The sequence below is a fragment of the Mytilus californianus genome, unplaced genomic scaffold (assembly GCF_021869535.1).
Source record: "Mytilus californianus isolate M0D057914Y unplaced genomic scaffold, xbMytCali1.0.p SCAF_2, whole genome shotgun sequence".
Classification (NCBI taxonomy): domain Eukaryota; kingdom Metazoa; phylum Mollusca; class Bivalvia; order Mytilida; family Mytilidae; genus Mytilus; species Mytilus californianus.
Window position 1 is genome coordinate 67,651,151 of NW_026262668.1, and position 26,999 is coordinate 67,678,149.

Here is a 26,999-nt window from a genome sequence, read left to right on the forward strand (position 1 = left end):
TAGTCTAATTCATCCAATTTGAAATAGTGAAAACCGCCCTCCTGTATGACGTTACTTGTGAGTACTAATATCAAATTCTAAGCCAAATTAAGTCCATGTTACAATATATAGTCAAATCATAGATAACTCTGTTAAGATAGAGAAGCGAAATGATAGAATTTAATATGCATTGTGCTAGATATCAATAGTATTAGGACAGAATAATAATTTAATTTTGGAAAGAGAAAAAAAACATGTTGCTACGTAACATTTCGTATTTTATGCCTGTAAGACATATTTTGTCAGTTGTAAATAATGTAAACGAATGATACCTTGATTAAGCTGCAATAGTAAGCGTCGGTAGCGTGGCCGAGCGGTCTAAGGCGCTGGTTTAAGGCACCAGTCTCCTCGGAGGCGTGGGTTCGAATCCCACCGCTGCCAAGTGATTTTTTTAAGTAAGTTAGGAATCAATTTATCGATTTTTGCATTTATTGACGAAAATTTTAATGCATAAAAGATTAATACATTGAAGATCTTGTTTTAATCATAGATAGAACACAATTATCATGTTTCATTTACGTATTTCAAATTCTGAACGCTATCTACATGCAGTTAAAAATTCATGACTAGCATTGCAGAAGAATAACTGGTTACACGTATAATACAGGTTTTCACAACTATTCGAAATGCTTTGAAAACAGGAGTAACGGGGGAGAAAAAAACTATGCCCCGGGTGAGGATCGAACTCACGACCTTCAGATCGCTCTGTCATTTGTGATTATGAGACTGACGCGCTACCTACTGCGCTACCGAGGCCATGGTTCTAAAACTTCAATTTAAGGTGTAAATACTTCATAACATTACCATTAACATTGTAGTTACTTGTCAAGGTGAGTGTAGGGCAAAAAGAAACATCTTTTTCTTAAAGGAAACATATTTCAAAACATAATGAGCTGTGTTGGTTGTTCATTTTTATAGTTCTTTAGTTTTTGAAATACTTTTTATGGTTTTGGGTTTTTTCCCCCCATTTCTTTTTTCTCCAGGAGCCAATTAAGTATATATAGTGATGACAGAAAACTCTTTTAAAAAAATATGCTGCGGAAACTATTTGTTGTTAGCGAAAAAACGTTTTGCACGTGCATTAATCACGTTTCAGTGAGCACAGTTAGCATTGAAGCCGTTATAATTTCAACGATTTTCGCGCGGTCAAAATGTACTATAGTCTAATTCATCCAATTTGAAATAGTGAAAACCGCCCTCCTGTATGACGTTACTTGTGAGTACTAATATCAAATTCTAAGCCAAATTAAGTCCATGTTACCATATATAGTCAAATCATAGATAACTCTGTTAAGATAGAGAAGCGAAATGATAGAATTTAATATGCATTGTGCTAGATATCAATAGTATTAGGACAGAATAATAATTTAATTTTGGAAAGAGAAAAAAAACATGTTGCTACGTAACATTTCGTATTTTATGCCTGTAAGACATATTTTGTCAGTTGTAAATAATGTAAACGAATGATACCTTGATTAAGCTGCAATAGTAAGCGTCGGTAGCGTGGCCGAGCGGTCTAAGGCGCTGGTTTAAGGCACCAGTCTCCTCGGAGGCGTGGGTTCGAATCCCACCGCTGCCAAGTGATTTTTTTAAGTAAGTTAGGAATCAATTTATCGATTTTTGCATTTATTGACGAAAATTTTAATGCATAAAAGATTAATACATTGAAGATCTTGTTTTAATCATAGATAGAACACAATTATCATGTTTCATTTACGTATTTCAAATTCTGAACGCTATCTACATGCAGTTAAAAATTCATGACTAGCATTGCAGAAGAATAACTGGTTACACGTATAATACAGGTTTTCACAACTATTCGAAATGCTTTGAAAACAGGAGTAACGGGGGAGAAAAAAACTATGCCCCGGGTGAGGATCGAACTCACGACCTTCAGATCGCTCTGTCATTTGTGATTATGAGACTGACGCGCTACCTACTGCGCTACCGAGGCCATGGTTCTAAAACTTCAATTTAAGGTGTAAATACTTCATAACATTACCATTAACATTGTAGTTACTTGTCAAGGTGAGTGTAGGGCAAAAAGAAACATCTTTTTCTTAAAGGAAACATATTTCAAAACATAATGAGCTGTGTTGGTTGTTCATTTTTATAGTTCTTTAGTTTTTGAAATACTTTTTATGGTTTTGGGTTTTTTCCCCCCATTTCTTTTTTCTCCAGGAGCCAATTAAGTATATAGTGATGACAGAAAACTCTTTTAAAAAAATATGCTGCGGAAACTATTTGTTGTTAGCGAAAAAACGTTTTGCACGTGCATTAATCACGTTTCAGTGAGCACAGTTAGCATTGAAGCCGTTATAATTTCAACGATTTTCGCGCGGTCAAAATGTACTATAGTCTAATTCATCCAATTTGAAATAGTGAAAACCGCCCTCCTGTATGACGTTACTTGTGAGTACTAATATCAAATTCTAAGCCAAATTAAGTCCATGTTACCATATATAGTCAAATCATAGATAACTCTGTTAAGATAGAGAAGCGAAATGATAGAATTTAATATGCATTGTGCTAGATATCAATAGTATTAGGACAGAATAATAATTTAATTTTGGAAAGAGAAAAAAAACATGTTGCTACATAACATTTCGTATTTTATGCCTGTAAGACATATTTTGTCAGTTGTAAATAATGTAAACGAATGATACCTTGATTAAGCTGCAATAGTAAGCGTCGGTAGCGTGGCCGAGCGGTCTAAGGCGCTGGTTTAAGGCACCAGTCTCCTCGGAGGCGTGGGTTCGAATCCCACCGCTGCCAAGTGATTTTTTTAAGTAAGTTAGGAATCAATTTATCGATTTTTGCATTTATTGACGAAAATTTTAATGCATAAAAGATTAATACATTGAAGATCTTGTTTTAATCATAGATAGAACACAATTATCATGTTTCATTTACGTATTTCAAATTCTGAACGCTATCTACATGCAGTTAAAAATTCATGACTAGCATTGCAGAAGAATAACTGGTTACACGTATAATACAGGTTTTCACAACTATTCGAAATGCTTTGAAAACAGGAGTAACGGGGGAGAAAAAAACTATGCCCCGGGTGAGGATCGAACTCACGACCTTCAGATCGCTCTGTCATTTGTGATTATGAGACTGACGCGCTACCTACTGCGCTACCGAGGCCATGGTTCTAAAACTTCAATTTAAGGTGTAAATACTTCATAACATTACCATTAACATTGTAGTTACTTGTCAAGGTGAGTGTAGGGCAAAAAGAAACATCTTTTTCTTAAAGGAAACATATTTCAAAACATAATGAGCTGTGTTGGTTGTTCATTTTTATAGTTCTTTAGTTTTTGAAATACTTTTTATGGTTTTGGGTTTTTTCCCCCCATTTCTTTTTTCTCCAGGAGCAAATTAAGTATATAGTGATGACAGAAAACTCTTTTAAAAAAATATGCTGCGGAAACTATTTGTTGTTAGCGAAAAAACGTTTTGCACGTGCATTAATCACGTTTCAGTGAGCACAGTTAGCATTGAAGCCGTTATAATTTCAACGATTTTCGCGCGGTCAAAATGTACTATAGTCTAATTCATCCAATTTGAAATAGTGAAAACCGCCCTCCTGTATGACGTTACTTGTGAGTACTAATATCAAATTTTAAGCCAAATTAAGTCCATGTTACCATATATAGTCAAATCATAGATAACTCTGTTAAGATAGAGAAGCGAAATGATAGAATTTAATATGCATTGTGCTAGATATCAATAGTATTAGGACAGAATAATAATTTAATTTTGGAAAGAGAAAAAAAACATGTTGCTACGTAACATTTCGTATTTTATGCCTGTAAGACATATTTTGTCAGTTGTAAATAATGTAAACGAATGATACCTTGATTAAGCTGCAATAGTAAGCGTCGGTAGCGTGGCCGAGCGGTCTAAGGCGCTGGTTTAAGGCACCAGTCTCCTCGGAGGCGTGGGTTCGAATCCCACCGCTGCCAAGTGATTTTTTTAAGTAAGTTAGGAATCAATTTATCGATTTTTGCATTTATTGACGAAAATTTTAATGCATAAAAGATTAATACATTGAAGATCTTGTTTTAATCATAGATAGAACACAATTATCATGTTTCATTTACGTATTTCAAATTCTGAACGCTATCTACATGCAGTTAAAAATTCATGACTAGCATTGCAGAAGAATAACTGGTTACACGTATAATACAGGTTTTCACAACTATTCGAAATGCTTTGAAAACAGGAGTAACGGGTGAGAAAAAAACTATGCCCCGGGTGAGGATCGAACTCACGACCTTCAGATCGCTCTGTCATTTGTGATTATGAGACTGACGCGCTACCTACTGCGCTACCGAGGCCATGGTTCTAAAACTTCAATTTAAGGTGTAAATACTTCATAACATTACCATTAACATTGTAGTTACTTGTCAAGGTGAGTGTAGGGCAAAAAGAAACATCTTTTTCTTAAAGGAAACATATTTCAAAACATAATGAGCTGTGTTGGTTGTTCATTTTTATAGTTCTTTAGTTTTTGAAATACTTTTTATGGTTTTGGGTTTTTTCCCCCCATTTCTTTTTTCTCCAGGAGCAAATTAAGTATATAGTGATGACAGAAAACTCTTTTAAAAAAATATGCTGCGGAAACTATTTGTTGTTAGCGAAAAAACGTTTTGCACGTGCATTAATCACGTTTCAGTGAGCACAGTTAGCATTGAAGCCGTTATAATTTCAACGATTTTCGCGCGGTCAAAATGTACTATAGTCTAATTCATCCAATTTGAAATAGTGAAAACCGCCCTCCTGTATGACGTTACTTGTGAGTACTAATATCAAATTCTAAGCCAAATTAAGTCCATGTTACCATATATAGTCAAATCATAGATAACTCTGTTAAGATAGAGAAGCGAAATGATAGAATTTAATATGCATTGTGCTAGATATCAATAGTATTAGGACAGAATAATAATTTAATTTTGGAAAGAGAAAAAAAAACATGTTGCTACGTAACATTTCGTATTTTATGCCTGTAAGACATATTTTGTCAGTTGTAAATAATGTAAACGAATGATACCTTGATTAAGCTGCAATAGTAAGCGTCGGTAGCGTGGCCGAGCGGTCTAAGGCGCTGGTTTAAGGCACCAGTCTCCTCGGAGGCGTGGGTTCGAATCCCACCGCTGCCAAGTGATTTTTTTAAGTAAGTTAGGAATCAATTTATCGATTTTTGCATTTATTGACGAAAATTTTAATGCATAAAAGATTAATACATTGAAGATCTTGTTTTAATCATAGATAGAACACAATTATCATGTTTCATTTACGTATTTCAAATTCTGAACGCTATCTACATGCAGTTAAAAATTCATGACTAGCATTGCAGAAGAATAACTGGTTACACGTATAATACAGGTTTTCACAACTATTCGAAATGCTTTGAAAACAGGAGTAACGGGGGAGAAAAAAACTATGCCCCGGGTGAGGATCGAACTCACGACCTTCAGATCGCTCTGTCATTTGTGATTATGAGACTGACGCGCTTTTTTTTTTATCTTTATTATATTCACACTTTGTATATACATATCACCGGTTACAATTACAATTACACATAAATGAAAACATTGTAAATAATTATTGTCCTTTCTCTGAAATGAATGATATTCTATATTTTACAATTAATATATTGCGTTAATATTTGTCACTAACTTGACTGTCTGATAATGAACTTGTCTATATTTACATCTTCTACTTTTTTTTTTTTTGACTTTTTCTCAATTTTTAAATAAAACAATAAAACCAACAGTTCAACTATTACAAGAAAGAGAGAAAAAAAAAATACTGAATGTGTAAATACGCAAATGATCTATTTTAATTGATGTTCATTGGTTAAACAAAAAACGGTTGGTATCCAGACCAGAATTTTGATACATCACAAAAATTATTTTAGAATTATTTCACGTTTTCAACATGTATTGTTTTCTCCCCTATAGCAGATTATTCATCAAAACACCACAAACAAAGTCTATATTTCTCTGCATATCTTTCTATCCTTGGAATATCACGAACGTAACACTTAATATCATCATCGTCCGATTTTCTAACGTCTCTAAATCTGTTGACGTAATACATTGCGTTTTCATATTCCTTTTTATCGGTTTCCAAATTAATATGACAAAATTCACCACGTTTCGCTATATTACACATAACTACCGTGTCTCTCTTTTTTAATTTTCCTATTATACAACTTCCGTCTGATCGTCTGTTATAAACAATTTTCTGAAAATGACTATCTGTACACGGACTCTTCCCTGTGATTATTAATTTCGAAGCGATAGTTTTTATTTTGTCTATTTCTTCATATTCTATGTCCTTAACATCCGTGTGTAAATTCCGTTCAGTTCGCGAACCTTGACACACTATTCTTTCCGTTATTTCATTGTCCTTATTGATTGTTTTGTCCAGCGATACACTAACCGGCTGAACAACTTTCACTACAGGTGTAATGTTTACCTGTTCGGCGGGGGCTACTATTGGGAGATCTATTTTACCATCATGTAGCATATCATCACACGAATCCATTATCACTTCTGAATTATCGATGTTAATATCAAGTGTCTTATCAACGTTGTCTTCTGTATTGTCTATTCTTTCTTTCCATGTTTTCATCCTTTTATTGTCTCTGTCTCTATTAGATCTGGACTTATGCTTTATTCCTCTATTAACGTGTATTGAATCACCCCTTGTCCAAACCAATGAAATTCTCATTTTGTCACCTAAGTAATTGGAATTCCATGTAAATTGTTCATATTCATCTATGATACTGTTGATTAATGCAACTAAAGGCTTTGGCAACCTTTCCATTATGATTTCCCTCTTAAGTACCTCAACGTTTCACAGCAAAAAGTAAAGTTCACAAAACAACAAATAAGCGCAGTATAATTCTCAAAAATGTCAGTATTTCAACTTACATTACTGTTAGATAGTCACATTTACTAATTCCGGCTGGTTATATCCAAATCCACTAGAAATAATAACCCAATACCAGGAGTAGAAAATTACACGTCTATATCCGTTTAAGGTGCACTCGACTTTTTTCATTTTTTTTAAGTAAGTTAGGAATCAATTTATCGATTTAGGAATCAATTTATCGATTTTTGCATTTATTGACGAAAATTTTAATGCATAAAAGATTAATACATTGAAGATCTTGTTTTAATCATAGATAGAACACAATTATCATGTTTCATTTACGTATTTCAAATTCTGAACGCTATCTACATGCAGTTAAAAATTCATGACTAGCATTGCAGAAGAATAACTGGTTACACGTATAATACAGGTTTTCACAACTATTCGAAATGCTTTAAAAACAGGAGTAACGGGGGAGAAAAAAACTATGCCCCGGGTGAGGATCGAACTCACGACCTTCAGATCGCTCTGTCATTTGTGATTATGAGACTGACGCGCTACCTACTGCGCTACCGAGGCCATGGTTCTAAAACTTCAATTTAAGGTGTAAATACTTCATAACATTACCATTAACATTGTAGTTACTTGTCAAGGTGAGTGTAGGGCAAAAAGAAACATCTTTTTCTTAAAGGAAACATATTTCAAAACATAATGAGCTGTGTTGGTTGTTCATTTTTATAGTTCTTTAGTTTTTGAAATACTTTTTATGGTTTTGGGTTTTTTCCCCCCATTTCTTTTTTCTCCAGGAGCAAATTAAGTATATAGTGATGACAGAAAACTCTTTTAAAAAAATATGCTGCGGAAACTATTTGTTGTTAGCGAAAAAACGTTTTGCACGTGCATTAATCACGTTTCAGTGAGCACAGTTAGCATTGAAGCCGTTATAATTTCAACGATTTTCGCGCGGTCAAAATGTACTATAGTCTAATTCATCCAATTTGAAATAGTGAAAACCGCCCTCCTGTATGACGTTACTTGTGAGTACTAATATCAAATTCTAAGCCAAATTAAGTCCATGTTACCATATATAGTCAAATCATAGATAACTCTGTTAAGATAGAGAAGCGAAATGATAGAATTTAATATGCATTGTGCTAGATATCAATAGTATTAGGACAGAATAATAATTTAATTTTGGAAAGAGAAAAAAAACATGTTGCTACGTAACATTTCGTATTTTATGCCTGTAAGACATATTTTGTCAGTTGTAAATAATGTAAACGAATGATACCTTGATTAAGCTGCAATAGTAAGCGTCGGTAGCGTGGCCGAGCGGTCTAAGGCGCTGGTTTAAGGCACCAGTCTCCTCGGAGGCGTGGGTTCGAATCCCACCGCTGCCAAGTGATTTTTTTAAGTAAGTTAGGAATCAATTTATCGATTTTTGCATTTATTGACGAAAATTTTAATGCATAAAAGATTAATACATTGAAGATCTTGTTTTAATCATAGATAGAACACAATTATCATGTTTCATTTACGTATTTCAAATTCTGAACGCTATCTACATGCAGTTAAAAATTCATGACTAGCATTGCAGAAGAATAACTGGTTACACGTATAATACAGGTTTTCACAACTATTCGAAATGCTTTGAAAACAGGAGTAACGGGGGAGAAAAAAACTATGCCCCGGGTGAGGATCGAACTCACGACCTTCAGATCGCTCTGTCATTTGTGATTATGAGACTGACGCGCTACCTACTGCGCTACCGAGGCCATGGTTCTAAAACTTCAATTTAAGGTGTAAATACTTCATAACATTACCATTAACATTGTAGTTACTTGTCAAGGTGAGTGTAGGGCAAAAAGAAACATCTTTTTCTTAAAGGAAACATATTTCAAAACATAATGAGCTGTGTTGGTTGTTCATTTTTATAGTTCTTTAGTTTTTGAAATACTTTTTATGGTTTTGGGTTTTTTCCCCCCATTTCTTTTTTCTCCAGGAGCAAATTAAGTATATAGTGATGACAGAAAACTCTTTTAAAAAAATATGCTGCGGAAACTATTTGTTGTTAGCGAAAAAACGTTTTGCACGTGCATTAATCACGTTTCAGTGAGCACAGTTAGCATTGAAGCCGTTATAATTTCAACGATTTTCGCGCGGTCAAAATGTACTATAGTCTAATTCATCCAATTTGAAATAGTGAAAACCGCCCTCCTGTATGACGTTACTTGTGAGTACTAATATCAAATTCTAAGCCAAATTAAGTCCATGTTACCATATATAGTCAAATCATAGATAACTCTGTTAAGATAGAGAAGCGAAATGATAGAATTTAATATGCATTGTGCTAGATATCAATAGTATTAGGACAGAATAATAATTTAATTTTGGAAAGAGAAAAAAAACATGTTGCTACGTAACATTTCGTATTTTATGCCTGTAAGACATATTTTGTCAGTTGTAAATAATGTAAACGAATGATACCTTGATTAAGCTGCAATAGTAAGCGTCGGTAGCGTGGCCGAGCGGTCTAAGGCGCTGGTTTAAGGCACCAGTCTCCTCGGAGGCGTGGGTTCGAATCCCACCGCTGCCAAGTGATTTTTTTAAGTAAGTTAGGAATCAATTTATCGATTTTTGCATTTATTGACGAAAATTTTAATGCATAAAAGATTAATACATTGAAGATCTTGTTTTAATCATAGATAGAACACAATTATCATGTTTCATTTACGTATTTCAAATTCTGAACGCTATCTACATGCAGTTAAAAATTCATGACTAGCATTGCAGAAGAATAACTGGTTACACGTATAATACAGGTTTTCACAACTATTCGAAATGCTTTGAAAACAGGAGTAACGGGGGAGAAAAAAACTATGCCCCGGGTGAGGATCGAACTCACGACCTTCAGATCGCTCTGTCATTTGTGATTATGAGACTGACGCGCTACCTACTGCGCTACCGAGGCCATGGTTCTAAAACTTCAATTTAAGGTGTAAATACTTCATAACATTACCATTAACATTGTAGTTACTTGTCAAGGTGAGTGTAGGGCAAAAAGAAACATCTTTTTCTTAAAGGAAACATATTTCAAAACATAATGAGCTGTGTTGGTTGTTCATTTTTATAGTTCTTTAGTTTTTGAAATACTTTTTATGGTTTTGGGTTTTTTCCCCCCATTTCTTTTTTCTCCAGGAGCAAATTAAGTATATAGTGATGACAGAAAACTCTTTTAAAAAAATATGCTGCGGAAACTATTTGTTGTTAGCGAAAAAACGTTTTGCACGTGCATTAATCACGTTTCAGTGAGCACAGTTAGCATTGAAGCCGTTATAATTTCAACGATTTTCGCGCGGTCAAAATGTACTATAGTCTAATTCATCCAATTTGAAATAGTGAAAACCGCCCTCCTGTATGACGTTACTTGTGAGTACTAATATCAAATTCTAAGCCAAATTAAGTCCATGTTACCATATATAGTCAAATCATAGATAACTCTGTTAAGATAGAGAAGCGAAATGATAGAATTTAATATGCATTGTGCTAGATATCAATAGTATTAGGACAGAATAATAATTTAATTTTGGAAAGAGAAAAAAAACATGTTGCTACGTAACATTTCGTATTTTATGCCTGTAAGACATATTTTGTCAGTTGTAAATAATGTAAACGAATGATACCTTGATTAAGCTGCAATAGTAAGCGTCGGTAGCGTGGCCGAGCGGTCTAAGGCGCTGGTTTAAGGCACCAGTCTCCTCGGAGGCGTGGGTTCGAATCCCACCGCTGCCAAGTGATTTTTTTTAAGTAAGTTAGGAATCAATTTATCGATTTTTGCATTTATTGACGAAAATTTTAATGCATAAAAGATTAATACATTGAAGATCTTGTTTTAATCATAGATAGAACACAATTATCATGTTTCATTTACGTATTTCAAATTCTGAACGCTATCTACATGCAGTTAAAAATTCATGACTAGCATTGCAGAAGAATAACTGGTTACACGTATAATACAGGTTTTCACAACTATTCGAAATGCTTTGAAAACAGGAGTAACGGGGGAGAAAAAAACTATGCCCCGGGTGAGGATCGAACTCACGACCTTCAGATCGCTCTGTCATTTGTGATTATGAGACTGACGCGCTACCTACTGCGCTACCGAGGCCATGGTTCTAAAACTTCAATTTAAGGTGTAAATACTTCATAACATTACCATTAACATTGTAGTTACTTGTCAAGGTGAGTGTAGGGCAAAAAGAAACATCTTTTTCTTAAAGGAAACATATTTCAAAACAAAATGAGCTGTGTTGGTTGTTCATTTTTATAGTTCTTTAGTTTTTGAAATACTTTTTATGGTTTTGGGTTTTTCCCCCCCATTTCTTTTTTCTCCAGGAGCAAATTAAGTATATAGTGATGACAGAAAACTCTTTTAAAAAAATATGCTGCGGAAACTATTTGTTGTTAGCGAAAAAACGTTTTGCACGTGCATTAATCACGTTTCAGTGAGCACAGTTAGCATTGAAGCCGTTATAATTTCAACGATTTTCGCGCGGTCAAAATGTACTATAGTCTAATTCATCCAATTTGAAATAGTGAAAACCGCCCTCCTGTATGACGTTACTTGTGAGTACTAATATCAAATTCTAAGCCAAATTAAGTCCATGTTACCATATATAGTCAAATCATAGATAACTCTGTTAAGATAGAGAAGCGAAATGATAGAATTTAATATGCATTGTGCTAGATATCAATAGTATTAGGACAGAATAATAATTTAATTTTGGAAAGAGAAAAAAAACATGTTGCTACGTAACATTTCGTATTTTATGCCTGTAAGACATATTTTGTCAGTTGTAAATAATGTAAACGAATGATACCTTGATTAAGCTGCAATAGTAAGCGTCGGTAGCGTGGCCGAGCGGTCTAAGGCGCTGGTTTAAGGCACCAGTCTCCTCGGAGGCGTGGGTTCGAATCCCACCGCTGCCAAGTGATTTTTTTTAAGTAAGTTAGGAATCAATTTATCGATTTTTGCATTTATTGACGAAAATTTTAATGCATAAAAGATTAATACATTGAAGATCTTGTTTTAATCATAGATAGAACACAATTATCATGTTTCATTTACGTATTTCAAATTCTGAACGCTATCTACATGCAGTTAAAAATTCATGACTAGCATTGCAGAAGAATAACTGGTTACACGTATAATACAGGTTTTCACAACTATTCGAAATGCTTTGAAAACAGGAGTAACGGGGGAGAAAAAAACTATGCCCCGGGTGAGGATCGAACTCACGACCTTCAGATCGCTCTGTCATTTGTGATTATGAGACTGACGCGCTACCTACTGCGCTACCGAGGCCATGGTTCTAAAACTTCAATTTAAGGTGTAAATACTTCATAACATTACCATTAACATTGTAGTTACTTGTCAAGGTGAGTGTAGGGCAAAAAGAAACATCTTTTTCTTAAAGGAAACATATTTCAAAACATAATGAGCTGTGTTGGTTGTTCATTTTTATAGTTCTTTAGTTTTTGAAATACTTTTTATGGTTTTGGGTTTTTTCCCCCCATTTCTTTTTTCTCCAGGAGCAAATTAAGTATATAGTGATGACAGAAAACTCTTTTAAAAAAATATGCTGCGGAAACTATTTGTTGTTAGCGAAAAAACGTTTTGCACGTGCATTAATCACGTTTCAGTGAGCACAGTTAGCATTGAAGCCGTTATAATTTCAACGATTTTCGCGCGGTCAAAATGTACTATAGTCTAATTCATCCAATTTGAAATAGTGAAAACCGCCCTCCTGTATGACGTTACTTGTGAGTACTAATATCAAATTCTAAGCCAAATTAAGTCCATGTTACCATATATAGTCAAATCATAGATAACTCTGTTAAGATAGAGAAGCGAAATGATAGAATTTAATATGCATTGTGCTAGATATCAATAGTATTAGGACAGAATAATAATTTAATTTTGGAAAGAGAAAAAAAACATGTTGCTACGTAACATTTCGTATTTTATGCCTGTAAGACATATTTTGTCAGTTGTAAATAATGTAAACGAATGATACCTTGATTAAGCTGCAATAGTAAGCGTCGGTAGCGTGGCCGAGCGGTCTAAGGCGCTGGTTTAAGGCACCAGTCTCCTCGGAGGCGTGGGTTCGAATCCCACCGCTGCCAAGTGATTTTTTTTAAGTAAGTTAGGAATCAATTTATCGATTTTTGCATTTATTGACGAAAATTTTAATGCATAAAAGATTAATACATTGAAGATCTTGTTTTAATCATAGATAGAACACAATTATCATGTTTCATTTACGTATTTCAAATTCTGAACGCTATCTACATGCAGTTAAAAATTCATGACTAGCATTGCAGAAGAATAACTGGTTACACGTATAATACAGGTTTTCACAACTATTCGAAATGCTTTGAAAACAGGAGTAACGGGGGAGAAAAAAACTATGCCCCGGGTGAGGATCGAACTCACGACCTTCAGATCGCTCTGTCATTTGTGATTATGAGACTGACGCGCTTTTTTTTTTATCTTTATTATATTCACACTTTGTATATACATATCACAGATTACAATTACAATTACACATACATGAAAACATTGTAAATAATTACTGTCCTTTCTCTGAAATGAATGATATTCTAAGTTTTACAATCTATATATTTACTTATTTTTTCCCTAACATAACTCTCTGATAATGAACTTGTGTATACTTAAATCTTCTACTCTTTTTTTTTTTTTTTTTACTTTTTCTCAATTTTTAAATAAAACAATAAAAAACAATAGTTCAACTATTACAAGGATGAAAGAAACTCAAAATGTGTAAATACGCAAATGATCGATTTTAATTAATGTTCGTTGTTTAAACAAAAAACGGTTGGTTTCCAGACCAGAATTTTGATACATCACAAGAATTATTTTAGAATTATTTCACGTATTCAACATGTATTGTCCCCCCCCCCCCCCCCCCCCCCCCCGATAACAGTTTATTCATCAAAGCACCACAAACAAAGTCTATGTATCTCTGCGTATCTTTCCATCCTTGGAATACCACGAACGTAACAAATAATTTCATCATCGTCCGATTTTCTAATATCTCTAAATCTGTTGACGTAAGACATTGCGTTTTCATATTCCTTTTTATCAGTTTCTAAATTTATATGACGAGATTCACCACGTTTCCCTATAGTACACATGACTACCGTGTCTCTCTTTTTTAATTTTCCTATAATACAACTTCCCTCTGATCGTCTGCTAAAAACTATTTTCTGAAAATGACTATCTGTACACGGACTCTTCCCTGTAATTATTAATTTCGGAGCGATAGTTTTTATTTTGTCTATTTCTCCATTTTCTTTATCCTTAACATCCGTGTGTAAATTCCGTTCAGTTCGCGAACCTTGACACACTATACTTTCCGTTATTTCATTGTCCTTATTAATTGTTTTGTCCAGCGATACACTACCCGGCTGAACAACTTTCACTACAGGTGTAATGTTTACTTGTTTAGGGGCTACTAATGGGAGATCAATCTTTCCATCGTGTAGCATATCATCACCCGAATCCATTACCACTTCTGAATTATCGATGTTAATATCAAGTGTCTTATCAACGTCGTCTTCTGTATTGTCTATTCTTTCTTTCAATGTTTTCATCCTTTTATTGTCTCTGTCTCTATTAGATCTGGACTTATGCTTTATTCCTCTATTGACGTGTATTGAATCACCCCTTGTCCAAACCAATGAAATTCTCATTTTGTCACCAAGGTAATTGGAATTCCATGTAAATTGTTCATATTCATCTATGATACTGTTAATTAACGCAACTAAAGGCTTTGGCAATTTTTCCATTATGATTTCCCTTTTAAGTACCTCAACGTTTCACAGCAAAAAGTAAAGTTACCAAACAACAAATACGCACAGCATAATTCTCAAAAATGTCAGTATTTCAACTTACATTACTGTTAGGTAGTCACATTTACTTATCCCGGCTGGTTATATCCAAATCCACAAGAAATAGTAACCCAATAACAAGAGTAGAAAATTACACGTCTATATCCGATTAAGGTGCACTCGACTTTTTTCATGCTTTGAAAACAGGAGTAACGGGGGAGAAAAAAACTATGCCCCGGGTGAGGATCGAACTCACGACCTTCAGATCGCTCTGTCATTTGTGATTATGAGACTGACGCGCTACCTACTGCGCTACCGAGGCCATGGTTCTAAAACTTCAATTTAAGGTGTAAATACTTCATAACATTACCATTAACATTGTAGTTACTTGTCAAGGTGAGTGTAGGGCAAAAAGAAACATCTTTTTCTTAAAGGAAACATATTTCAAAACATAATGAGCTGTGTTGGTTGTTCATTTTTATAGTTCTTTAGTTTTTGAAATACTTTTTATGGTTTTGGGTTTTTTCCCCCCATTTCTTTTTTCTCCAGGAGCAAATTAAGTATATAGTGATGACAGAAAACTCTTTTAAAAAAATATGCTGCGGAAACTATTTGTTGTTAGCGAAAAAACGTTTTGCACGTGCATTAATCACGTTTCAGTGAGCACAGTTAGCATTGAAGCCGTTATAATTTCAACGATTTTCGCGCGGTCAAAATGTACTATAGTCTAATTCATCCAATTTGAAATAGTGAAAACCGCCCTCCTGTATGACGTTACTTGTGAGTACTAATATCAAATTCTAAGCCAAATTAAGTCCATGTTACCATATATAGTCAAATCATAGATAACTCTGTTAAGATAGGGGACTTCCGGTTTTGGATTTGGATAACGAAGACGTGCCTTCTAAACCAGAGAAAAATCTGTTAAGTTTGTGTTGTGTGACTAGCCATCCGTTGATGGTTAGTCAATATTATTTCATATATTGTTTAAGTAGAACTATTTGTGGCCATATTTTGTGCATTTTTGACACTTATTAAGACTTTCACACCTCCCTTCACCATGTCTGGTGGAAGGGGGGATGGTCGTTCCATCAAGGAAAAAACTGTGTTAGTGGATGTAGGTGACAATCGGACTATAAAAGCTGTCGATGTCATCGCTAATGTGGAAAAAGAAGTTGGTGAGGGAACAGTCCTTGCATGTGTTCCAAAAAGTGGTAATAGTTATGAACTTACGTTGTCTGATAAAGATGCTTTAGATTTGATTGTGGATACAGGTTTTAAGGTGAAGAACTCAAATTTTAAACCCAGAGCTATTTTTTCGCGTGATAAAGTTGTCAGTTTTTTCAACGTTTCACACTATGTGCCCGACTCTGAAATACGAGAGAAATTGCAGGAGTTTGGTGTAACACTCAAGTCGCCCATTAAGCGGAAAATGTATCCTGGTACTGACGTCGCTAATGGTACACGGTATGTAGTAGTTAGATTTTCCCCTGAACGACAAAGTTTACCATATACATTGAAACTATCAACTGGTGTGAGCTCATTTGAATATATAAGAGTAGTTCATGACGAACAAAAGAGAGTCTGTACCCAGTGTTTTGAGACAAGTCATGTTTATGCAAACTGTCCGGATAATATTTGCTATAAGTGTAAACGCTTCGGACATCTAGCAAGAGCTTGTCAAACTCCACCGTGTGAAACATGTCATAAAGTGTTATCATACTGTCGGTGTGAGCCGGTTTGGAACAGGGATAGAAATGAAACAAATGAAAATGAATCAAATAATGATAACACAGAAAATGATATAAATGCTAACAATCCAGAAAATGAAACAAATTCTGACATTCCTGAACATGAAACAAACACTGAACATCGAGAAAATGATGATATGAACGAGAATGAAGCTGAAGACGAGCACACGGATGGAGTCAATGGTGATGATGATAACATGGAGCAAAGTGATGTTGACGATGATAACACGGAGAAAAGTGACGGTGGCGATGATACCATGGAGGAAAGTGATGTTGACAATGATGACAAAGATGAACATTTCAATGAAAACGCTAAAAATGACAATGATGTTACAGATTCCAATGAACAACAAACGTCTGGTGTTGACAATGATGTTCTAGATTTGATGACTGATGCTGAACATTCAAACAAACAAGAGACAGTAATTGTTGATAATAAAATGCATAAAAAAGGGGGGTCTAGCCCATCAAAATTAGAGCCACAGCCAGTTCCTCGTGGGCCTAATTTGACTGATGCTGTTGGTAAAAATACAGGAGTTGATGAATCTAAGGTAGTTGATATTGAAATGACCGACGAGGAATTGGCTGCGAATATGAGTAAAATTAGGAGGAAGCGTTTAGTTACATCTCCAAAATTTACTTCAGATGAGCTTAAAAAATTTAGGAGGGAACCCCGGAATAAAGTATCAAGTTCAAGTTCATAGATATAAAGTTATTTTCTTTCTTACTTTTTGTACAGATGGTTAATATTGTATCTATAAATGCTAATGGTTTGAGGGATCAGTCAAAATTCCAAAAGTTTTGTTCTTTTTGTTCGGAAAATTATTATGATGTTGTAGCTATCCAAGAAACTTTTTGGTCAGATGATGTAGTTACTAGTTTTTCTAAGTTTTGGAATGGTAAAATATTTTACTCGTGTGCTGAAACACATAGACAAGGTGTTGCCTTTTTGATAAGTAAAAAGGTTGAACATGAAGTAAATTATATACAAAGTTTTGACGGTAGATGTGTACATATTCAATTACAACAAGATGAAAAATTAATAAATATTGTTAATTGTTATGCACCTAATTCGGTTCTTGAGAGAACTACATTTTTCGAAAACTTGAGTGGAAAATTGATAAACACAGAAAACATTATTTTGTTGGGTGATATGAACACATCTATGTCAAAACTTGACAGGTGCGGAAAAACACAACACACAGAAGACAAATCATACAAGTCAATTAATCAGTTGTGCGAAAATTTTAATATCTATGATATATGGCGAGCAAGAAATCCAACGTCACGAATATTCTCTTGGCGTCGAGTTGTACAAAATAATCTAATTCAGAGTAGATTGGATTTTATATTTATTCCGAAATCCTTTTCTGTATTTGTGAAGAACGTTTATTATAAACATAATGCGTTCAGCGACCATTCTTTTGTAAATCTGAATATAGATTTTAGTGAAATTGAGAGAGGCCCGGGTTTATGGATATTTAATAATAAATTATTAGATGACGAAGAGTTTGTGAATAAAATTAATAAATTAATTGAAACTGAAAAACAATGTCCTCTTTATGACGAAGAACCTTTGGTTTGGTATGATAATTTAAAATATAAAATAAAACAACTAGCAAAAGTTATTGCGCAAGATAAATCCCGTGCCGAAAAATCGGAATATTTTAAAATTCAAAGAGAATTTGAAAAAATTTCATTAGCCGTAGCTAATAATGAAATTGTTGATTTAAATAAATTTGAGGAAATTAAATTGAAATTAAAATGTCATGAAGAAAACATTTGTAAAGGCGCGATTTTGCGTTCTAAAGCCCATTGGGCAATAGATGGTGACAAGAACTCTAAATATTTTTACAGCTTGAAAAATATAAACAAAACTGTAATGTTATAAAAGAATTAAAAAATAGTGATAATAATATAGTCACATCTACGGAGGCAATTCTTGATGAAGTTCATAAATTTTATAAAGATTTATACTCTTGTACATCAATAAACAAAGATAAAGCAAATGAAATTTTAAATTTTATTTCGGAAAAAGTTTCTGAAGATGATATGGAAAATTTAGAAGCGGAATTTAGTTTGGATGACATAAAAGCTGCTTTATTTAGTATGTCTAAAAATAAATCTCCGGGTCCCGATGGACTAACTGTTGAATTCTTTTGTCATTTTTTCCATTCGTTCGGAGAAATATTTTTAAAAATTTTTAAAGCCATTGAAGATGAAAAACTTATGACAAGATCTATGCGACACGGCATAATTACTTTAGTCTATAAAAAAAAAGGGGACAAAAATATGTTAAAAAACTTTAGACCCATTTCATTATTATGTGTGGATTATAAAATAATGGCTAGAATAATGTCCAACAGACTAAAATTTGTTTTGCCGAAATTGATTTCTATTTATCAAACGTGTTGTATTCCTGGACGAGATATTGCAGATACAACTGCAAGCATTCGAGATTTAATTGAAATTATTGAAAACGATGATTTAGAAGCTTTTCTTATAAAAGTTGACCAGGAAAAGGCTTTTGACAAAGTTGATCATGATTATTTATATTTAGTTTTAGAAAAATTTGGCTTTGGTCCAAAATTCATTCAGTGGATAAAAATATTTTATAAAAATGTAAACAGTAGCGTAAAATGTAATGGCTTTTTAACAAAATATGTTAAACTAAATAATTCAATAAAACAAGGATGTCCCGTTTCTGCTCTCCTTTACGTTTTAGTTGCAGAACCATTAGGGCAGGCCATAATAAAGAATAAAAATATTAAAGGTGTTGTTATTCCGAATTCAAATAAAGAGGCAAAAATTTTTCAACATGCAGATGATACGAATATTTTTACTGCCGACAAAAATTCTATAAAAGAAACATTTAAAATTTTGAATCTATATAGTGAGGCGTCAGGTGCTAAAATTAATAAACAAAAATCTGAAATTTTATGCTTAGGTTCTGGTAGCATAAATGATCAAGAACTAAATACATTGCAAATTCAACGTTGTGAAACTGTAACTAAAGTCCTAGGTATTTATGTTGGTAAAGATAAACAGTTATGCGAATTATTGAATTGGAAAGATAAAATTAAAAAAATAAAAACAATTTTATTTTTTTGGAATAAAAGAGATCTAACACTACCTGGTAGAGCAGTTGTTCTTACTTCACTTATAATGTCTAGATTTTATTATACTTTAACAGTATGTCCGCTACCAGAAAACGTAAAAAACGAAATTCGATTAATAGTTTTAAAATTTCTTTGGCAACATAAATCTCACCTTGTAAAGTATCAAACAATAATTGGTCAAAAGTTAGCAGGAGGTTTAAATATTCCAGATATTTTTCTAAAAATGCAAGCTTTTAGATTAAAATTCCTTAGAAAATATCTTGACCCGAATTGCCAATCAATTTGGAAAAGTGCGCTTGATTATTTCATAAATAAAATTGAAAATATGGATTTAAAACAAAATATTGTGTTCACGTATTTAAATTCCAAACATCTAAAACACTTACCACTTTATTATCAAGAAATGTTTAATGCCTATTATAGAATAAAATCCAAGCTAAAATTTGAAATTGAAATTCAACATGTGTACGATAATCCTATTTTTTGTAATCCAAATATAAAGCTAAACGGTAAAATGCTTCTTTTCGAAAAATTCATTCACTCAGGTTTGATCCAGATAAAAGACATCTGTTATGAATTTATTCCCGGTTTTTTTACTTTCGGTTCGATTGTAGAAATAATCCAACAAAATTTTCCTGACGAAAAACCACACGAAATAAAAATTGCATACGACAAGATTTTAAGAGGTATTCCTGAAACGTGGAAAATTTTACTGAAATCCATAAACCCGTTAAATACCGAGAGTATTCCGAAATTACGTATTTGTCTAGAAAACGACAGAGAAGTTCCTTTTCTAGGGGCAGTTACAAATTTTTTTTACAAACTCTTACTGTCAGAAATGTTTGAAACGCCCACAGCTGAAAAGCATTGGGCGGAGAAATATCCGTCGATCAATTTTACTAAATTATATTCAGTAACCAATCAGAATGGTCTATCTCCTGACTGTCGTTGTCTGAACTACAGGATTGTACACAGGGCTATTTTTACCTTAGAAAAGTTGTTTAAATTTGGTCAAGTGGACAGCGACACATGCAAAGCGTGCGGCCTATATACAGAAAACTTGTTACACCTGTTTGCCTTATGTCCGAAGTTGACCCCGATACATAACTTTCTGAAAGATATGTTACACAACATTTTTATTGATTATCCCCCTGATGTTGTGAATTTGATAAATTATGAGGAACTGATGATATTTGGGTACCTTGGTCGTTCAAAGATTGTGAACACATATTTTTTGAACTTTTTTCTGAGTGTAGCTAGATTATGCATCTTCAAAACACGCAATCTTAAAGTGTTTCATGATAAAGATATAGATACAGTGAGACTATTCAAATTTACAATTAGAAAATATATAGAATATGCATACACTTATCACAAAATAAAACACCAACAACAGATCTTCGATAAATATTTTTTACGCAATAATTCCTTACTGCGTATTGAAAACGACAAAATAATTTTATTTTTTTAAACACCTGAAATCCATATCAAACTGATTACAATATTAATTAGTTGTTTCTGAATATTTTATTTTGAATCTTAAACAGAACAATACAATTTAAAAAAAAAAGAAAGGTTGTCCGTCAAATGAATGACCAAAGGGTGTGTTTGACTTTTGCAAAAACATATTAGAGTTATCTCTCTTTGGGTATACAGTGAATCATTAATTGTTTTATAAACACATGTTTGTCTTTTAAAAAATATATCTAGATGGAAATCAATACTAACAAAAAGGTTAATACTAACAACTCTGTACATACCAAAGATGGCACCAAAGAGGTTTGTCTCTTGGTGTTTTTATGTAAATAGTTAATAAATAATTTTAATGATAAAAAAAAGGCGCTGGTTTAAGGCACCAGTCTCCTCGGAGGCGTGGGTTCGAATCCCACCGCTGCCAAGTGATTTTTTTAAGTAAGTTAGGAATCAATTTATCGATTTTTGCATTTATTGACGAAAATTTTAATGCATAAAAGATTAATACATTGAAGATCTTGTTTTAATCATAGATAGAACACAATTATCATGTTTCATTTACGTATTTCAAATTCTGAACGCTATCTACATGCAGTTAAAAATTCATGACTAGCATTGCAGAAGAATAACTGGTTACACGTATAATACAGGTTTTCACAACTATTCGAAATGCTTTGAAAACAGGAGTAACGGGGGAGAAAAAAACTATGCCCCGGGTGAGGATCGAACTCACGACCTTCAGATCGCTCTGTCATTTGTGATTATGAGACTGACGCGCTACCTACTGCGCTACCGAGGCCATGGTTCTAAAACTTCAATTTAAGGTGTAAATACTTCATAACATTACCATTAACATTGTAGTTACTTGTCAAGGTGAGTGCAGGGCAAAAAGAAACATCTTTTTCTTAAAGGAAACATATTTCAAAACATAATGAGCTGTGTTGGTTGTTCATTTTTATAGTTCTTTAGTTTTTGAAATACTTTTTATGGTTTTGGGTTTTTTCCCCCCATTTCTTTTTTCTCCAGGAGCAAATTAAGTATATAGTGATGACAGAAAACTCTTTTAAAAAAATATGCTGCGGAAACTATTTGTTGTTAGCGAAAAAACGTTTTGCACGTGCATTAATCACGTTTCAGTGAGCACAGTTAGCATTGAAGCCGTTATAATTTCAACGATTTTCGCGCGGTCAAAATGTACTATAGTCTAATTCATCCAATTTGAAATAGTGAAAACCGCCCTCCTGTATGACGTTACTTGTGAGTACTAATATCAAATTCTAAGCCAAATTAAGTCCATGTTACCATATATAGTCAAATCATAGATAACTCTGTTAAGATAGAGAAGCGAAATGATAGAATTTAATATGCATTGTGCTAGATATCAATAGTATTAGGACAGAATAATAATTTAATTTTGGAAAGAGAAAAAAAACATGTTGCTACGTAACATTTCGTATTTTATGCCTGTAAGACATATTTTGTCAGTTGTAAATAATGTAAACGAATGATACCTTGATTAAGCTGCAATAGTAAGCGTCGGTAGCGTGGCCGAGCGGTCTAAGGCGCTGGTTTAAGGCACCAGTCTCCTCGGAGGCGTGGGTTCGAATCCCACCGCTGCCAAGTGATTTTTTTAAGTAAGTTAGGAATCAATTTATCGATTTTTGCATTTATTGACGAAAATTTTAATGCATAAAAGATTAATACATTGAAGATCTTGTTTTAATCATAGATAGAACACAATTATCATGTTTCATTTACGTATTTCAAATTCTGAACGCTATCTACATGCAGTTAAAAATTCATGACTAGCATTGCAGAAGAATAACTGGTTACACGTATAATACAGGTTTTCACAACTATTCGAAATGCTTTGAAAACAGGAGTAACGGGGGAGAAAAAAACTATGCCCCGGGTGAGGATCGAACTCACGACCTTCAGATCGCTCTGTCATTTGTGATTATGAGACTGACGCGCTACCTACTGCGCTACCGAGGCCATGGTTCTAAAACTTCAATTTAAGGTGTAAATACTTCATAACATTACCATTAACATTGTAGTTACTTGTCAAGGTGAGTGTAGGGCAAAAAGAAACATCTTTTTCTTAAAGGAAACATATTTCAAAACATAATGAGCTGTGTTGGTTGTTCATTTTTATAGTTCTTTAGTTTTTGAAATACTTTTTATGGTTTTGGGTTTTTTCCCCCCATTTCTTTTTTCTCCAGGAGCAAATTAAGTATATAGTGATGACAGAAAACTCTTTTAAAAAAATATGCTGCGGAAACTATTTGTTGTTAGCGAAAAAACGTTTTGCACGTGCATTAATCACGTTTCAGTGAGCACAGTTAGCATTGAAGCCGTTATAATTTCAACGATTTTTGCGCGGTCAAAATGTACTATAGTCTAATTCATCCAATTTGAAATAGTGAAAACCGCCCTCCTGTATGACGTTACTTGTGAGTACTAATATCAAATTCTAAGCCAAATTAAGTCCATGTTACCATATATAGTCAAATCATAGATAACTCTGTTAAGATAGAGAAGCGAAATGATAGAATTTAATATGCATTGTGCTAGATATCAATAGTATTCGGACAGAATAATAATTTAATTTTGGAAAGAGAAAAAAAACATGTTGCTACGTAACATTTCGTATTTTATGCCTGTAAGACATATTTTGTCAGTTGTAAATAATGTAAACGAATGATACCTTGATTAAGCTGCAATAGTAAGCGTCGGTAGCGTGGCCGAGCGGTCTAAGGCGCTGGTTTAAGGCACCAGTCTCCTCGGAGGCGTGGGTTCGAATCCCACCGCTGCCAAGTGATTTTTTTAAGTAAGTTAGGAATCAATTTATCGATTTTTGCATTTATTGACGAAAATTTTAATGCATAAAAGATTAATACATTGAAGATCTTGTTTTAATCATAGATAGAACACAATTATCATGTTTCATTTACGTATTTCAAATTCTGAACGCTATCTACATGCAGTTAAAAATTCATGACTAGCATTGCAGAAGAATAACTGGTTACACGTATAATACAGGTTTTCACAACTATTCGAAATGCTTTGAAAACAGGAGTAACGGGGGAGAAAAAAACTATGCCCCGGGTGAGGATCGAACTCACGACCTTCAGATCGCTCTGTCATTTGTGATTATGAGACTGACGCGCTACCTACTGCGCTACCGAGGCCATGGTTCTAAAACTGCAATTTAAGGTGTAAATACTTCATAACATTACCATTAACATTGTAGTTACTTGTCAAGGTGAGTGTAGGGCAAAAAGAAACATCTTTTTCTTAAAGGAAACATATTTCAAAACATAATGAGCTGTGTTGGTTGTTCATTTTTATAGTTCTTTAGTTTTTGAAATACTTTTTATGGTTTTGGGTTTTTTCCCCCCATTTCTTTTTTCTCCAGGAGCAAATTAAGTATATAGTGATGACAGAAAACTCTTTTAAAAAAATATGCTGCGGAAACTATTTGTTGTTAGCGAAAAAACGTTTTGCACGTGCATTAATCACGTTTCAGTGAGCACAGTTAGCATTGAAGCCGTTATAATTTCAACGATTTTCGCGCGGTCAAAATGTACTATAGTCTAATTCATCCAATTTGAAATAGTGAAAACCGCCCTCCTGTATGACGTTACTTGTGAGTACTAATATCAAATTCTAAGCCAAATTAAGTCCATGTTACCATATATAGTCAAATCATAGATAACTCTGTTAAGATAGAGAAGCGAAATGATAGAATTTAATATGCATTGTGCTAGATATCAATAGTATTAGGACAGAATAATAATTTAATTTTGGAAAGAGAAAAAAAACATGTTGCTACGTAACATTTCGTATTTTATGCCTGTAAGACATATTTTGTCAGTTGTAAATAATGTAAACGAATGATACCTTGATTAAGCTGCAATAGTAAGCGTCGGTAGCGTGGCCGAGCGGTCTAAGGTGCTGGTTTAAGGCACCAGTCTCCTCGGAGGCGTGGGTTCGAATCCCACCGCTGCCAAGTGATTTTTTTAAGTAAGTTAGGAATCAATTTATCGATTTTTGCATTTATTGACGAAAATTTTAATGCATAAAAGATTAATACATTGAAGATCTTGTTTTAATCATAGATAGAACACAATTATCATGTTTCATTTACGTATTTCAAATTCTGAACGCTATCTACATGCAGTTAAAAATTCATGACTAGCATTGCAGAAGAATAACTGGTTACACGTATAATACAGGTTTTCACAACTATTCGAAATGCTTTGAAAACAGGAGTAACGGGGGAGAAAAAAACTATGCCCCGGGTGAGGATCGAACTCACGACCTTCAGATCGCTCTGTCATTTGTGATTATGAGACTGACGCGCTACCTACTGCGCTACCGAGGCCATGGTTCTAAAACTTCAATTTAAGGTGTAAATACTTCATAACATTACCATTAACATTGTAGTTACTTGTCAAGGTGAGTGTAGGGCAAAAAGAAACATCTTTTTCTTAAAGGAAACATATTTCAAAACATAATGAGCTGTGTTGGTTGTTCATTTTTATAGTTCTTTAGTTTTTGAAATACTTTTTATGGTTTTGGGTTTTTTCCCCCCATTTCTTTTTTCTCCAGGAGCAAATTAAGTATATAGTGATGACAGAAAACTCTTTTAAAAAAATATGCTGCGGAAACTATTTGTTGTTAGCGAAAAAACGTTTTGCACGTGCATTAATCACGTTTCAGTGAGCACAGTTAGCATTGAAGCCGTTATAATTTCAACGATTTTCGCGCGGTCAAAATGTACTATAGTCTAATTCATCCAATTTGAAATAGTGAAAACCGCCCTCCTGTATGACGTTACTTGTGAGTACTAATATCAAATTCTAAGCCAAATTAAGTCCATGTTACCATATATAGTCAAATCATAGATAACTCTGTTAAGATAGAGAAGCGAAATGATAGAATTTAATATGCATTGTGCTAGATATCAATAGTATTAGGACAGAATAATAATTTAATTTTGGAAAGAGAAAAAAAACATGTTGCTACGTAACATTTCGTATTTTATGCCTGTAAGACATATTTTGTCAGTTGTAAATAATGTAAACGAATGATACCTTGATTAAGCTGCAATAGTAAGCGTCGGTAGCGTGGCCGCGCGGTCTAAGGCGCTGGTTTAAGGCACCAGTCTCCTCGGAGGCGTGGGTTCGAATCCCACCGCTGCCAAGTGATTTTTTTAAGTAAGTTAGGAATCAATTTATCGATTTTTGCATTTGTTGACGAAAATTTTAATGCATAAAAGATTAATACATTGAAGATCTTGTTTTAATCATAGATAGAACACAATTATCATGTTTCATTTACGTATTTCAAATTCTGAACGCTATCTACATGCAGTTAAAAATTCATGACTAGCATTGCAGAAGAATAACTGGTTACACGTATAATACAGGTTTTCACAACTATTCGAAATGCTTTGAAAACAGGAGTAACGGGGGAGAAAAAAACTATGCCCCGGGTGAGGATCGAACTCACGACCTTCAGATCGCTCTGTCATTTGTGATTATGAGACTGACGCGCTACCTACTGCGCTACCGAGGCCATGGTTCTAAAACTTCAATTTAAGGTGTAAATACTTCATAACATTACCATTAACATTGTAGTTACTTGTCAAGGTGAGTGTAGGGCAAAAAGAAACATCTTTTTCTTAAAGGAAACATATTTCAAAACATAATGAGCTGTGTTGGTTGTTCATTTTTATAGTTCTTTAGTTTTTGAAATACTTTTTATGGTTTTGGGTTTTTTCCCCCCATTTCTTTTTTCTCCAGGA

The 26,999-nt window shown here is 33.8% G+C and overlaps 1 protein-coding gene and 29 non-coding genes across 30 annotated transcripts; 15 read left to right on the top strand and 15 right to left on the bottom strand.

Annotated features, from left to right (window-relative positions):
- Positions 1–338: 338 nt before the first annotated feature.
- On the top strand, positions 339–420 carry Trnal-aag (transfer RNA leucine (anticodon AAG)). The gene has a single exon. It is a non-coding gene; the product is annotated as a tRNA-Leu (tRNA).
- A 284-nt stretch (positions 421–704) lies between these two features.
- On the bottom strand, positions 705–795 carry Trnam-cau (transfer RNA methionine (anticodon CAU)). The gene is given in 2 exon segments: positions 705–740; positions 759–795. It is a non-coding gene; the product is annotated as a tRNA-Met (tRNA).
- Positions 796–1,536: 741 nt separating this feature from the next.
- Positions 1,537–1,618, top strand: Trnal-aag (transfer RNA leucine (anticodon AAG)). The gene has a single exon. It is a non-coding gene; the product is annotated as a tRNA-Leu (tRNA).
- Positions 1,619–1,902: 284 nt separating this feature from the next.
- On the bottom strand, positions 1,903–1,993 carry Trnam-cau (transfer RNA methionine (anticodon CAU)). Its single transcript is given in 2 exon segments — positions 1,903–1,938; positions 1,957–1,993. It is a non-coding gene; the product is annotated as a tRNA-Met (tRNA).
- Positions 1,994–2,732: 739 nt separating this feature from the next.
- Trnal-aag (transfer RNA leucine (anticodon AAG)) lies at positions 2,733–2,814 on the top strand. The gene has a single exon. It is a non-coding gene; the product is annotated as a tRNA-Leu (tRNA).
- A 284-nt stretch (positions 2,815–3,098) lies between these two features.
- Trnam-cau (transfer RNA methionine (anticodon CAU)) lies at positions 3,099–3,189 on the bottom strand. Its single transcript is given in 2 exon segments — positions 3,099–3,134; positions 3,153–3,189. It is a non-coding gene; the product is annotated as a tRNA-Met (tRNA).
- Positions 3,190–3,928: 739 nt separating this feature from the next.
- Trnal-aag (transfer RNA leucine (anticodon AAG)) lies at positions 3,929–4,010 on the top strand. Its single transcript has one exon. It is a non-coding gene; the product is annotated as a tRNA-Leu (tRNA).
- A 284-nt stretch (positions 4,011–4,294) lies between these two features.
- On the bottom strand, positions 4,295–4,385 carry Trnam-cau (transfer RNA methionine (anticodon CAU)). Its single transcript is given in 2 exon segments — positions 4,295–4,330; positions 4,349–4,385. It is a non-coding gene; the product is annotated as a tRNA-Met (tRNA).
- Positions 4,386–5,125: 740 nt separating this feature from the next.
- Positions 5,126–5,207, top strand: Trnal-aag (transfer RNA leucine (anticodon AAG)). The gene has a single exon. It is a non-coding gene; the product is annotated as a tRNA-Leu (tRNA).
- A 2,211-nt stretch (positions 5,208–7,418) lies between these two features.
- Trnam-cau (transfer RNA methionine (anticodon CAU)) lies at positions 7,419–7,509 on the bottom strand. Its single transcript is given in 2 exon segments — positions 7,419–7,454; positions 7,473–7,509. It is a non-coding gene; the product is annotated as a tRNA-Met (tRNA).
- Positions 7,510–8,248: 739 nt separating this feature from the next.
- Positions 8,249–8,330, top strand: Trnal-aag (transfer RNA leucine (anticodon AAG)). The gene has a single exon. It is a non-coding gene; the product is annotated as a tRNA-Leu (tRNA).
- A 284-nt stretch (positions 8,331–8,614) lies between these two features.
- Trnam-cau (transfer RNA methionine (anticodon CAU)) lies at positions 8,615–8,705 on the bottom strand. Its single transcript is given in 2 exon segments — positions 8,615–8,650; positions 8,669–8,705. It is a non-coding gene; the product is annotated as a tRNA-Met (tRNA).
- Positions 8,706–9,444: 739 nt separating this feature from the next.
- On the top strand, positions 9,445–9,526 carry Trnal-aag (transfer RNA leucine (anticodon AAG)). Its single transcript has one exon. It is a non-coding gene; the product is annotated as a tRNA-Leu (tRNA).
- A 284-nt stretch (positions 9,527–9,810) lies between these two features.
- On the bottom strand, positions 9,811–9,901 carry Trnam-cau (transfer RNA methionine (anticodon CAU)). The gene is given in 2 exon segments: positions 9,811–9,846; positions 9,865–9,901. It is a non-coding gene; the product is annotated as a tRNA-Met (tRNA).
- A 739-nt stretch (positions 9,902–10,640) lies between these two features.
- Positions 10,641–10,722, top strand: Trnal-aag (transfer RNA leucine (anticodon AAG)). Its single transcript has one exon. It is a non-coding gene; the product is annotated as a tRNA-Leu (tRNA).
- Positions 10,723–11,007: 285 nt separating this feature from the next.
- Positions 11,008–11,098, bottom strand: Trnam-cau (transfer RNA methionine (anticodon CAU)). The gene is given in 2 exon segments: positions 11,008–11,043; positions 11,062–11,098. It is a non-coding gene; the product is annotated as a tRNA-Met (tRNA).
- Positions 11,099–11,837: 739 nt separating this feature from the next.
- On the top strand, positions 11,838–11,919 carry Trnal-aag (transfer RNA leucine (anticodon AAG)). The gene has a single exon. It is a non-coding gene; the product is annotated as a tRNA-Leu (tRNA).
- Positions 11,920–12,204: 285 nt separating this feature from the next.
- Trnam-cau (transfer RNA methionine (anticodon CAU)) lies at positions 12,205–12,295 on the bottom strand. Its single transcript is given in 2 exon segments — positions 12,205–12,240; positions 12,259–12,295. It is a non-coding gene; the product is annotated as a tRNA-Met (tRNA).
- A 739-nt stretch (positions 12,296–13,034) lies between these two features.
- Trnal-aag (transfer RNA leucine (anticodon AAG)) lies at positions 13,035–13,116 on the top strand. Its single transcript has one exon. It is a non-coding gene; the product is annotated as a tRNA-Leu (tRNA).
- A 1,959-nt stretch (positions 13,117–15,075) lies between these two features.
- Trnam-cau (transfer RNA methionine (anticodon CAU)) lies at positions 15,076–15,166 on the bottom strand. The gene is given in 2 exon segments: positions 15,076–15,111; positions 15,130–15,166. It is a non-coding gene; the product is annotated as a tRNA-Met (tRNA).
- A 1,566-nt stretch (positions 15,167–16,732) lies between these two features.
- On the top strand, positions 16,733–17,299 carry LOC127729312 (secreted acidic protein 1B-like). The gene has a single exon (XM_052237049.1). The coding sequence runs from the start codon at positions 16,733–16,735 to the stop codon at positions 17,297–17,299; it is 567 nt and encodes a 188-aa protein (XP_052093009.1).
- A 4,596-nt stretch (positions 17,300–21,895) lies between these two features.
- Trnam-cau (transfer RNA methionine (anticodon CAU)) lies at positions 21,896–21,986 on the bottom strand. Its single transcript is given in 2 exon segments — positions 21,896–21,931; positions 21,950–21,986. It is a non-coding gene; the product is annotated as a tRNA-Met (tRNA).
- Positions 21,987–22,725: 739 nt separating this feature from the next.
- Trnal-aag (transfer RNA leucine (anticodon AAG)) lies at positions 22,726–22,807 on the top strand. The gene has a single exon. It is a non-coding gene; the product is annotated as a tRNA-Leu (tRNA).
- Positions 22,808–23,091: 284 nt separating this feature from the next.
- Trnam-cau (transfer RNA methionine (anticodon CAU)) lies at positions 23,092–23,182 on the bottom strand. Its single transcript is given in 2 exon segments — positions 23,092–23,127; positions 23,146–23,182. It is a non-coding gene; the product is annotated as a tRNA-Met (tRNA).
- Positions 23,183–23,921: 739 nt separating this feature from the next.
- Trnal-aag (transfer RNA leucine (anticodon AAG)) lies at positions 23,922–24,003 on the top strand. The gene has a single exon. It is a non-coding gene; the product is annotated as a tRNA-Leu (tRNA).
- A 284-nt stretch (positions 24,004–24,287) lies between these two features.
- On the bottom strand, positions 24,288–24,378 carry Trnam-cau (transfer RNA methionine (anticodon CAU)). Its single transcript is given in 2 exon segments — positions 24,288–24,323; positions 24,342–24,378. It is a non-coding gene; the product is annotated as a tRNA-Met (tRNA).
- Positions 24,379–25,117: 739 nt separating this feature from the next.
- Trnal-aag (transfer RNA leucine (anticodon AAG)) lies at positions 25,118–25,199 on the top strand. Its single transcript has one exon. It is a non-coding gene; the product is annotated as a tRNA-Leu (tRNA).
- Positions 25,200–25,483: 284 nt separating this feature from the next.
- Positions 25,484–25,574, bottom strand: Trnam-cau (transfer RNA methionine (anticodon CAU)). The gene is given in 2 exon segments: positions 25,484–25,519; positions 25,538–25,574. It is a non-coding gene; the product is annotated as a tRNA-Met (tRNA).
- A 739-nt stretch (positions 25,575–26,313) lies between these two features.
- Positions 26,314–26,395, top strand: Trnal-aag (transfer RNA leucine (anticodon AAG)). Its single transcript has one exon. It is a non-coding gene; the product is annotated as a tRNA-Leu (tRNA).
- A 284-nt stretch (positions 26,396–26,679) lies between these two features.
- Positions 26,680–26,770, bottom strand: Trnam-cau (transfer RNA methionine (anticodon CAU)). Its single transcript is given in 2 exon segments — positions 26,680–26,715; positions 26,734–26,770. It is a non-coding gene; the product is annotated as a tRNA-Met (tRNA).
- Between the last annotated feature and the right edge of the window lie 229 nt (positions 26,771–26,999).